The sequence below is a fragment of the Cebus imitator genome, unplaced genomic scaffold (assembly GCF_001604975.1).
Source record: "Cebus imitator isolate Cc_AM_T3 unplaced genomic scaffold, Cebus_imitator-1.0 Scaffold292, whole genome shotgun sequence".
NCBI lineage: Eukaryota > Metazoa > Chordata > Mammalia > Primates > Cebidae > Cebus > Cebus imitator.
The window spans coordinates 1,422,607-1,435,206 of record NW_016107607.1 but is presented as its reverse complement, the minus strand read 5'-3'; the positions used below and the strand labels follow the sequence as shown (position 1 = coordinate 1,435,206).

Below are 12,600 nucleotides of genomic sequence, written 5' to 3'. Positions count from 1 at the left end.
AAAAAAATCACCATGGATCCTTTGGCAAAAAGGGGCTGTAGAAGAGCTAGGTTCATCCTTCAGTGATTTTATAAAAAATTGGCTGGGGTCACCCTGAAGAGAGAGTTTGGAGAGGGGGGTGTCAACTGTTAACCTAATCAGCCAGATTGGGTTTCTAATTAATTTATTCCACCAAACTGATGGGGGCAGGGATATAGTTAAAATGAGGGGTGAAAATACAAACTCAGGGAAATGCCAGGAAGAAACAATTCTCAGACCACTCCAACAACCCTCATCTAGTTTTAGGAAAACTAATGGACACAGAAGCCATTTTCCTATATAAGAATCCTCTACTGTTAATAAGCCCTTGTCCCCTTTAGGCCCTAAGATTTGGTGTTTGTTTACAAATACTCAGCTTCATTCAGGCCTCTGAAATTTCCACTCCTGGTGTCCTCTAAGGACAGAGTTGCTGGACAATACAAGGCATCCTCCCATCCCTCCCCGACCTTCACCCTCACCTCTCTGAACAATTCACATTGTAGGGAGATCAAACCACATGAGCTCCACAATAACAAAAGCTGCAAAGAAGCTGTCAAAGGCATAACCCTATTCACCAGCAGCCAATGGAAGCCAGAGAGCTAAGGTTCCTCGCTTGGGGTACTCCAGAGCTCAAGTCCCAGCTGCAGGAGGAGGGGCGAGCAGAGAAGAATGTAAACTGGGGATACACTCCTTTTTCTATTTCCTTAGCTTAGGGCTGTCACCTGTCACCCAGCTGTGGTGCTAAGCCCCTCCAGCTCCCCCCCACCACCAGTGAATGAGAGCAGATGTTGAATTTGAGCTGCAGGGAGGGACCAAATCAAAGGGTGGGGAGGAGGGATTGCTGAAAGACAATTACTATGAGAACTCCCACTAGGAAAAGTATTCTGAGCCTTTTCCAGAACAAGGCAGGACTGCTCTAACTTCAGCTGGTGAGATTTTTTTCTAGGAACTACATTTATTTTTAAATTTAAAATTCAAATTTATATTTGGGAAAATGTGACCAAGACAATGAGCCTTAAGGTGCCATCAGGTCCTGTACCTACACAGGCATCACCAATATTCTTATCAAGAAGTATCAGCTGGGCACAATGGCTCACACCTGTAATCCCACCACTTTGGGAGGCCGAGGCAGGTGGATCACCTCAGGTCAGGAGTTCGAGACAAGCCTGGCTTATATGGTGAAACCCAGTCTCTACTAAAAATGCAAACAATTGCCGGGTGCAGTGGCTCGTGCGTATAGTCCCAGCTACTTGGGAGGCTGAGGTGGGAGGACTTGCTTGAGTTCAGGAGTTCTGGGCTGTAGTGTGCTGTGCCTATCAGGTGTCTGCACTAAGTTTGGCATCAATATGGTGACATCCCGGGCAGAGGGGACCACCAGGTTGCCTAAGGAGGGGTGAACCGGCCCAGGTCAGAAACAAAGCTGGTCAAAACTCCCATGGTGATCAGTAGTGGGATCACACCTGTGAATAGACACTGCACTCCAGACTGGGCAATATAGCGAGACCCCATCTCTTAAAAAAAAAATACAAAAATTTAGCCAGGCATGATGGTACAGGCCTGTAATCCCAGCTACTCAGGAGGCTGAGGCAGGAGAATCGCTTGAACCCAGGAGGTGGAGTTTGCAGTGAGCCAAGATCGTGCCACTGCACTCCAGCCTGGGCAATAAGAGCAAAACTCTGTCTCAAAAAAAAAAAAAAAAAGAAGAGAAGTATTGCTGCTTTTTGGAAGTCTAAAAGAATCAACCATGTTTCTTCAGGGCTATGGCATCTAGAAAAACTGCATAAATTTTTTCCTCCTTGTGTAAATGTAAGATTTTACTTCTCCTAGGTATATAGGTAGAAGGCTTTTTCCAAAGTTTGACCCATATCTAAACCTCAGATATAAAAATCCAGAAGACCTGCCATAAGTAATGCTGGGATTCACAAGTGGAGACTTAATATGGGTATTAAACAAGTCCCACAAATAAGATTTAGAGACCCTGATACCCCAAAATGGAAGCCTCACCTTCTGCAGTCTGGCCACCTTCTCATAGCATCCTTCCAACTCCTGCCGCAAGTTCCTGTTCTCATCTGAGAGGATCTCAACCATCTGCTGGGCTCTGGAAACAATGGCAAAAGGGTCTGCTGGCATTGGCTGATAAGAAGCAGAGGATGGCTGAGCCCGAGGCATAGCTGAATAGGCTTCTCCTGGCTGCTGTGGTGGCTGCTGCTGCTGTTGGTGGTGATGGTGATGATGGTGCTGCTGCTGCTGTTGCTGCTGTTGCTGACTCAGGCCAGGTTGGGAGAGACGGTAATGATCCCCCTGGTGAGCCTGATTAGGAAGGAAATGCTGCTGCGGCCTAGGCAGGTGAGCTGAATGGTCTCCCTGGTTTGGGACCAAGGGGTGTCGGCCAGGAGACAATCTAGTGGATGGTGGAGATTGTAGCAAGGGCAGGGACCCCCCAGAGGTCAGAGAAGAAGTAGGGCTGTGAGGCTGAGAGTTCCTGGCTGACAATGGCAATGAGATGTCCTGTGCTGGCCTGTAAAACATGAAGGGCAGGTGTGGGTTACGTTCTCTCCCAAGGCATTGGGGGAGAAGGGCACACGAAAGTGAGATGAGGAGGCTTCTGAGGCCTCCAGGACACATGCAAAATGAAGAACAGGTAGGGTTTGACTATGTGGAAGTCTAATCCTGCCTGCTCTATCTCTGCAAAGACAATTGCCCTTTCCCGGCCTGACCTTCTGTGACTCTGCCTGACAAACAGAGGTGTGATCCCATGAGGGACAGAGCCAGACAACCTCCATGGTCACTTTGTGAAAATCGTAGTGACACACACCTGTAGACCCGTTGCTCAAGTCTAAACATTTCAAACGATTCTTTTACAAGGTAATTTTCATCTCATTATTTTAAATTAAACCTTTTCTGACATTACGCATGTGGTCCAGCACACATAAAGATCCTAGTTTAGAAATTATGTTCCACTTGCCCGGAAGGAAAAAACAAACAGCCATAAAAACCACCCCTCATCTTGCTATCTGCAACTCCCTTAGGTAATTCATACATTCACCAAAAATCTATTCCAGGATAGGTAGATACTAGTAGTAGAGACACTAGATAATTATTATTGTTTCCAGTTGTTAGTGATTTAATGATTCCCATTAGCAGTAACCATAAAAAGACTTGAAGAGGGATACAAGCAACACTAACATACTATTTTTGATGTAATGAATCACAAAATGTAGGAACCGGAAAGGCCTTAAAGAAAATTACTTAGTTCAACTCCATCATTGGACAAATGGGGAATGAGGTCCAGAAAGGGGAGGAGATTTGCCAAATAATAGAGTGGTAGTGCCAGGGTAGAATCCTTCTTTCCCAATTCCCATTTTCTGGCTTTTTCTACTGCCATAATGCATTGATTTCTGTGCACCGATATTCAGATTTCCAGCCTATTGCTCATAGAAAGTTCCAGAAAGAGACTTTTGGTACATTGTTTAATATGGCTCTCCCATTTTTATACCTAATTACCAGGTACAAAATGCTAGTACCTAGGTACAAATAATTCGTACCTAATGACTATTAGCCATTAAGGGAAACAACTATGTGGATGGATCACTTCCACCGTCACCACTACCAGGAATAGTATCTGTCAGTGTGCACTGAAGGCAAAAAGCTTGTTCACCCCCCAGCTCATGCCCAACTATCCTCATATGCTCCCATGTCCTGTGGATACTTGTTCTACAGTTGATATTTCTCAATCCTGGGAAGACAGATGGCTAAGTGCATGGGATCTGGATCCCAACAGAGGGAGTCTGGAGACCTCTTCTACTGCTCACTAGCTGTGTAACCTTACACAAGTTACTTAATCTGCATGAGCCGTTTTTATTCTTGAGGTCACAAATAAATTGCAAAAATACTGGGGTCTTCTCATTTTTGGCATAGTAGGAATTACAAAGAGTCTCTCCTCTACCTCCCAGTGAGATAAGCTGACCTTGTTAGCTTGTTACTTAAAGGATATCCATTTAATCTTTTCAGTAAATTGCATAAAATTCATGGTGGAACTGGGACAAATCACCAGAAGCAATTAACTTTTAACTGGCATTCCAGATGCTAAAGCACATTCCTCCCACACACACTCCAGTTACCATTACTGTTCATTTATCCAACTCTACAAGAGATCTTCACTAGAAGGGCTTTTTATAGCTACAAAATCATTCCAAACACTTTCTCACAGATACCCAATCACATATATCTCTCCAAGAGTCCTCAAACCTGTTCAAACCCTGGATTCTGTCCCTCAGCCCCATCTATGCCTCTGGTGTACCCACATTCTTCTAATCACATACATCTGTCATTATAAATAACTGCCAAATATTGTAGAGGACATGCAAACTACTTGGGCACAGAAGAACTGACATGGTACTCAGGAAGCAGACCTCAGTGCACAACTGGAAAGATTCTGCCATACAAAACATTTTTTCCCCAGAGCTCAAAGCACTCATTCAATCAAAAGCCTGGGAGTTATTTATACATTTATTTGGTGAAGAGCTCCTATTTTCCATTCTATGGATCTTCAGTTTCCTCACAGGTAAAAGACTATGTGCTCTCTTTCCTGTTTGAATGAGAGCTATTGCAATTTCTGCATGTCCACAGAGTTAAAATATAATGTCCTGAGATTTGTTGGGGCTTGTGTCTCTTTTCTGCTTTGAAGGCAGAAAAGAGGGGCTGGGCCAGGTATGGTGGCTCACCCATGTAATCCTAGCACTTTGGGAGGCCAAGGCGGGCAGATCACAAGGTCAGGAGCTCAAGACCAGTCTGTTCAACATGGTGAAACCCCATCTTTACTAAAAATACAAAAATTAGCCGGGCGTGGTGGTGCGTGCCTGTAATCCCAGCTACTTAGGAGGCTAAGGCAGGAGAATCACTTGAACCCAGGAGGCGGAGGTTGCAGTGAGCTGAGATCACACCAGTGTACTCCAGCCTGGGAGATAGAGCAAGACTCCATTCCAAAAAAAAAAACAAACAAAAACAAACAAACAAACAAAAAACAGAAAGAAAAAGAAATAAAAAAGAGGCGCTTAAGTTTCATGTTCTCCAATGCAGCTCTCAAAATTTAAGGAAAAAAATCACAGTATTAACCTTCATTCTCGTTCCCAGGATTTGCAAGTTCAAGACCTGGGAGGTGTTCTCTTTTAAAGACTGAACGCCCAGTTCTGAACTGGGCTTTCTCCCCACTGCTCTCCTGGGCCTCATCAAACAACCCAGGCCTTTCTCTCAAACAAACTCAGCCACTGGCCTCCCTCCTGCCTGCAGACCGAAAGGCCCCTCCATTCCCTGGACAACAACATATAGCCTTCCAGGGTCCTTGGGAAGGAGACCACAAGGTCTCTAGAAGGAGGTCTCCAGGGTCAGATAAGCTGAGGATGAAGATAAACAGAGACAAGGCAGCTGCCCCTCAGTTCCCCAGGCTGGAAAAGGAAGCAGATCTCAGTGCACTGTGATGTTGGAAAAACCAAGGCAGCCCGTCACCGGCTGGTTTGCAAACAAGCAACGGCTTGGGTAGTTGAAAAGGGAGAGAAAGCCCTTCAGCAAAGAACTCCATCTGGGCTCCAGCATCCACCCACCAGGAGGAAACAGGAGGGAATGAACACTGGGTTGAAGCTCCCCCTGAGAAAAAGAGATTAAGGAATGACAGGGGTAAGGAAGAGTGTTGGGGGATGTCAGAGGAAGCCAAGATTAAATAATAACAGTAAGAGTAATGACAGTAATAAAAAAGGTGGCAGCCACGTGAGCGGCACACAGCAGTCTGAATCACTCCCCACTGACACGTTAACCAGGAACAACAAGCTGCCTGCAGACAACAGAATCATATGATTCCATGCAAGCCCTGACCTGCCTCCCGTCACTTCCCTCCCTTCACCCTGCTCTTTCCTAAGGCTACGTGGGCCACTGGGGCTCTGCAGAAAAAGGGACATAGCATACATGCAGGACAAAGGCTGGTGATTAAAATCAGGATCCTCCCCAAAGCTTGGGGAATGGGGTTGGGAGAACACTCTCTCCCAGAGACAATTGTAAGGACACAAAGGGAAAGTAAAAGCCACTCTACTCAGCTGACACAGTACCTTCCACCCTGCCACCTCAATAACTGGGAGCCCTCACCCTCCCCAGCCACACACACTTGCAAACATGTGCATGCACACACACACTCCACACTCCTGGCCCACACATGTGCAAGCCTGCACACACACTCTCACCAGAGCTGGTGCTACCAATAGCCTGGAACTCAATTGATCCTCACCACAGAAACTGCCTTTCCCAGGCTCTGCAATGGTGAATCCGTGAATCTGTGAATCCTGGAGCAGGCTGCAAATTCCTGATGGTTTCTCTTGCACAACCAGCTCTGCTCTGAACTAGAGTTAGGTCACCCTTAGATTCCACTAAACAAGGATTTCAAGAAACCTCAGATCTGGGCATGATTTCAACAATTGAAAGGAGGTGGCTGCTTTATAAACAGAAATGATTTAATTTTTAAAAGCAGTTAATAAATGTATAAACCCAGGATGCAGAAAAGGTTCAGCACTTAGAAAGACAAAGATTCTGAAATTTTAAAATTCTTCAGATGGCTTGGCCTTGTTTCTCATCTGGAGTTCTGGGCATTCAAGATATTTATTTTTTAAGTAGGGAGGAGGGCATAGGAAAGATGAAGTAATAAAAGGATTGTTTGTAACATTTTGTTCATTTTAACAGCAAATCTCCAGCAGTTCACTGTACCTCTAAAAGCAAACAAATGTTTTCTTAACAGCAATTTGCTCAAAGAGCCTGCTTTGCATCCTGATCTGTAATTTGTGGATTAAAGACTCAGAATTTAGTCTTCTAATTGGTTGCTGCTAGCAGCAGTTACTTGGAAAGGTACGCACAAACTGTATAGCTAGTTGGTTAAAGGAAATAAAGGAGGGAAAATGTGTCACCACCTAAAAGCAGTACACTTCTGGAAAGCAGTTCAACCACCTCCTTTTGCCAGTAACTTGTCAATAGGTGCCACTCCCTCATGTAGGTCCCTGCAACAATTTTACAGCCAGAATTTGCCTGATGCAGACCCAAATTTCATATGGAGCATCCTCCCACTAGGTCCATTTTAGGTTTGCTTACTCATCAAGCATTATCAAGCACTCCACTCCTCTCCCATAGAGAAAAAAACTGTTATAGCAAAACTGTGTATTAAAATGCTACTCAACAAGGGTAGATCAGTATGGACTCTCTTGCTTTTGAGGACAGAAAGAAAAGAGAAATCCACAGATAACTTAGGTAGGAGGATAAAAAATATGTATCTTCCTGTAAAATACATGCAGCTAAATTTCTCTGGTGGTTTAACCAGCATGGGAAGAAAAGAAAACCTCTTTGGGCTTTTTATTATTTATTTAGGCAGATCAAAGGGCTTCTCCATCTTGCTTCAAACACTGTGGGAGTCATTTCAGATCACCAACAATACTGGTGAATTAGTTCTGAAAATAGCTTTCCCAGGAAGGCAGGCTGTGTGCGGAGTGGGGCTGTGGCTTCTGCTCCACACCCCAGCCAACACACTCCCCTCCCACAAGGCAGCCAACATCAGCCCCATCGACAGACTCTTCCATATTGATGGGAAAAGCAAAACGAAAAACCCCCAGCTTCATTGACATTTTGCTGTCTTGAATGGGTTTCCACTAAGTGAAGCATTCTTGAACAGATCAACCCACCCCTGGGTCTTCTGTTTCATTGGTCAGATGGGAATCTGGTTCTTACTCTGTTTTAAACCTGAATGGCCCTGTAGGTTATCCCATTTCCTGTTCCAAGACACTTATCAGAACATAGGCTCCTGCCCTTTGAAAACTGCACAGAGTAGGTTGAAAAGGGTTAGGAAATCAACCTGGGTTAAAAGAGAAAAAAGAAATCCTAAACTGGAAAAGTTAGGGGTGGAGTCCAAAGTGAATTGCCTCTAGCTAAAAAAAAAACAGAACCTGGAGAGCGAAAAAAGAAATACGAGGAAATGCTAGGTGCCTTCTCTTACTTTCACCCTACTCCACCCCCTGATTGCCTTTTCTCCTGAGTCACTCAATGAACTTCAAGCCAAGGTATTTTTTCCAAAATGAGCAAGTAGAGTACAGGAGACAAAGAGGTAAACATCAAAGGACATCACAGACCTAGTCTGTGAGCCACATATAGATGAAAGCCAGCCTAGGACCAAGCACTTCAAACCTGATGGCCATCCATCATTACTCATGGTCATGAGGCAGGAATACCACACTTAAATGCCACCATCGGTGCCCACAGTTTAAGCCTTTTCCCTTGCCCTCTATGTTGAAATACTACTGATCAGAGACATGGCCCAAATACTAACAATAGGAACAATGAACAGAATCACAGAATCATAAGGTCTAGTGAATATAGCAGTGGTATAATGGACCTCTGAATAATTAGTAAGTATATATAGGAACAACTAAATATATAAGACAGGAACCATGGTAATATTTTTCCTTCTGTATTTTAGCATCTGACCAAAATTTCTATTACAATGTGATGGGAATTTAACTCTAAGGTTTAAAAATGTGACAGGCAACTAATAAACTCTCTACCAAAAAAAGATAAAACAGTCCAGACTTCATAAACTGCAAGTATAAGGCAAGTAACATTCTGAGCCTACATACATACATAGCTCCCCTACCATAACATCTGGATGTTTGTTTAGTGTCCAGAAGAATTATGGTAATCTATGGAAATGATAACTGACAAGAAATACACAGATTTGTTTGCAAAAATAAATGATACAGGGGAGTATGTGAGAGTGATAGGATATTCCGTACTAATTAACGTGCAAGATCATTTGTTTCTACTTCTCTAGGAAGGCTTCAGTGAAACACAGATCCCTTCTTCAACATCCTAGGAGAGAGGACAGTGAATAACTGCTGAAATCAAGACCTGCTCCTGTTCTTCCACTAGGCAGTTGATGCCATGGTCAACCTACAAAGCTAAGGGAATGCTAATATAGTGCCAATTATGGCTAAAGAGGCTACAAGTTCAAGTTGGCAGGCAATTCACTAAGCCAGAGGCCTGTCATGCATTGCAGTTTCTTATACCAAACACCTGCCCATTCCTTCCCTAAGATTCCCAACATACAGCAGAAGCTGGTTGGGGATGAGGTCAGGAAATGACAGAAAGAGAACTCTCTTACCTGGCTGCTCCATACTCAGGGGGATGCTGATACCTCATCAGTTGCCCCTCTGTTCTCCCTGGCTGGTTCAGGCGATGCTCACTATAGAAGTGCCCTGGCTCTTGGGGCTTGCACACTACAGACTGGGGTGGCATGCCCTTGAAGGGATACTCTGGTGGGGGGCCTCGGTGTTCCATGCCCTTCAGGCTATGCTGGTTAGGAAGTGGCCCTTGGACCTTGTAGAATTCACTGGTACTGGTGGGGTTCTTGTAGAGGTCATTGGGTTGTGGTGGGGAGAGGGGAGCACTGGTAACAGGTGGATGGGCCTTAACTCCACTGGTGGCCAGTGACATTTGCATTAGTCGTTCACTCAAGGAACGTACATGCCCTTGCTTAAGGTCTCTGAGTCCTTCATCTTGGTGCATCTTTCCAGGATTGAGCCGCTGAACTGATGGGCGTCCCTCGGTCCTCATCTTCTGGTTGGTGACTCCAGTGACATAGAAGGCAGCTCCAACACTGGCATGCTGTTGGCCCCGAAAGTATTGGGACTGGACCTTGGCTTCTTCATAAGTCGGGAGTTCTTCATTATTCTGCATTCGAGGAGACAGCTGCTTCTCCATGATAATGTTTTCTGACTGGATTTCCTGCCCCTGGGGTTCTTGTCGAGCTGCATGAGCCACTAGCTGTTGGTGGTGGTCTTGGGGACTCAACACATCACTTTGAGGGACTGGGTTCCCACTGCCACTGGGGAAAGGAGGGCCATTCCCTGTGGCTTGCTGGTGTATGGCAAGAAGGCTGCGATTCTCACTAGGATTGCCATAGCGAAGCTGCTCTTGTAGCAGACGCTGCAATACTGTGGTACCTCCACTTGGCTGTTCTTCAGAATTTCTCATCTCTATTGCTGGTGGTGCCTTGTGAAGAGAGAGAGAAATTGGGCACCTGGGCTGCCCTTGACCTGGGAAGGGGAAACAGGAAGCTTAACACCTAGTTGATGGATAAATCAGTCCTCTAAAGGAAACAAAATGTATATTGGAGGGTGAGGATTCTATTGCAGAAACAAAGTAGAGAACTGAATCTAAAATTAATAGACTTGGGGATTCTGGACTCTAGCACTGATACGATGAGGAATGTGGAGGTGTAAGAGCTCTAGGTTTCCTCTTTCACTTTTAGCATGAGTTAAATATTTAATTTGGACTTAACTCCTAAGAACGCTTGAGAAACCTGGAACAGTCAAGTAGGGTAATCAAAGTGTGTCATCTTTCAAGGTCCACACTCACAGGCTTCATCTCTCTGTATTCTATTTAAATTAAAAACCCAACTCTAATGGCTGTGGAAGTGGGGGCAGGACAGTGGGGTAAGTCACCCCATGACAGGATTTGTAAAGCACCTCAGCATATGAAGGGAGCTACAAAATCCAAAATAAAGACTCAAATAAATAAAAAGTGAAGAGAGCTTGGCTTGCACCAGATAGTAATGATCTCTGCCTTGATGCAAATCTTTTCCTCTGATCTCATAAGGCTCTGAAATATCTTTTTAAAAAATCCTTTTTGTAGTGTCCATTTTGGGTGCTCCTTGGCTTAATAAGGGAATGACTTGGAATACTTATTACCGACAAAGTTGCTCTTTCGGCCCTCCAGAAATAGTCATTGAGATTTGTTGTTGTTGTTATTGGGTAAGAGAAGCTTAAAGGGGAAGTCACTTTCATTTGAAGTGCGCCTTGGGCAAAATTTAGACATTGAAAAATATAAAGGTCATCCTTCTGGAAAGGGCGTATGATTAGCATATACCCTCCCTCACCACCAATTCTTCTAAAAAGGTAAAATGGGTTGACTGAAACTGATAACTTTAGTAACACAATTTAATATTCAAATTTGAATCATACTATTGGTTTATGAGATAAACAACTGACTCATCTTTTCTTGACTTCTATTTTCTCAACTGAAAAATGAGTGCTAGATGACTTCTCTCTCTCTCAGCACTGTATAGTACACACTAATTCATTAGAGATTCAAAAATTCTTTGGATAAAATCTGTCATGTTAAATATTGGAATTAAATACTAATGTTCAATAATGAAACTTTCACTCTAAGGATCTTAAGTAATTGGTGGAGAATGAACACAATGTCACACAAAAAGTCACAATAAAGGTCAATTTAACCAGCGTCAGGTTTCCAGAGGACAACTCTGGATCCCTGGCTCCCAGGCTCTTATTTCCATGACATTAAGTGGCCTGCAATCTCTCTGTAAACATGAACCCCTTACTTTTGGTCATGCAGAAAGAGTGGCCCAGAATGTGTGTATAATATATAAAGAAAGTTCATCTTCACTCTTTCTTTACTTCTTGTTGGTTACTGCTACCTGGCTTCCAGCTGTTGTGTTGGGCAGTCTGACAACACAAAGGGACCCTCCAAAGTCCCTTTTATCATATTCTCTTAGGAAGAGAACATCAGTGGGTTAAGCAACGCAGTCCCTTTTCCCTTCCTCCCAGTGTCCTTCCAGGAATGTCAAATTGGGATATTCTGATAGGCTGACAAACATAATATATAAATCTTTTTTGGTGCCCAAAACTAGAGAGATGACTACCAAATTACTGTTCCTTGCTCAAAAAATGGAAACAGGAACATGTATGGTATTAAAGCAAAAATGACTTACAAACCCTCCCTGTAAAGCAGGGAAATGCAGACACTGAGCTGCCTTCGACCCTGAAAAGTATACCACCCCCTCCCACATCACACCCTTCCCACCCAGCATGCACACAGGCACACATGCATACACACACACATGAGAATACATACACTCAAACAGAGATATTCCATACCTATTTCTGCTTTCTTTTAGGCTTAAAGCCTTGATCAGGATAGGGAATTCTTGCTTATGAGCAGCTCCAGAAACCGCAACGGCAGATTCCCTCTCCCCTAACACTCAGGTTCAGGGTAAGCGCCGCCAAGAGTCCAACCACTGGTCACTCTGAAATGTTCAGGAGGGGGAGGGAGAAATAAAAACGTCGTTTCTATTTTGCCACCAATGGCCAGCAGTTAACCAAACCAGTTCTTCCAAGAGAATGAGTTGTCCTCCTATGGTGCTTGGCTTTTAAATGAGTAGCAGAGTCCATCTCCACTAGGGCAGAAAAGAAACCTCAGTGTCCAGCAGCTGTGTCCGGAAGGCCAGGCCAGTCTCCAGTGATGGAAATGTTCAGGTCTGAGACTAGAAAGGCTTGCTCTGTTCTGACCTCACAGCCCTAGAAAGCTACCGCTTCCACTCCCCGTTGGAATGGTGGATGATGATAAAAACCAAAACCACTGTCACCTTTAGGGTGCAACCTTTAAACTGCTATTGCTAGCAGGGCAGGTTAGTAAGGCTCACTGTCCCACCTCCCAGAAGGGAGGGCAGTCATCATAAGGTAGGTTTTTGGTAAAAAAAAA

At 44.3% G+C, this 12,600-nt stretch overlaps 1 protein-coding gene across 1 annotated transcript in view; it reads right to left on the bottom strand.

Annotated features, from left to right (window-relative positions):
- The window catches only part of AMOT (angiomotin), a 67,622-nt gene that overhangs the window by 36,674 nt on the left and 18,348 nt on the right, over positions 1 to 12,600 (bottom strand). The window contains exons 3-5 of the mRNA XM_037729084.1: positions 11,997 to 12,145; positions 9,200 to 10,133; positions 2,023 to 2,536 (exon numbers count right to left, since the gene is read on the bottom strand). Coding sequence (XP_037585012.1) covers positions 2,023 to 2,536; positions 9,200 to 10,071 — 1,386 coding nt within the window. The 5' untranslated portion in view covers positions 10,072 to 10,133; positions 11,997 to 12,145. The remainder of the gene's footprint in view (positions 1 to 2,022; positions 2,537 to 9,199; positions 10,134 to 11,996; positions 12,146 to 12,600) is intronic.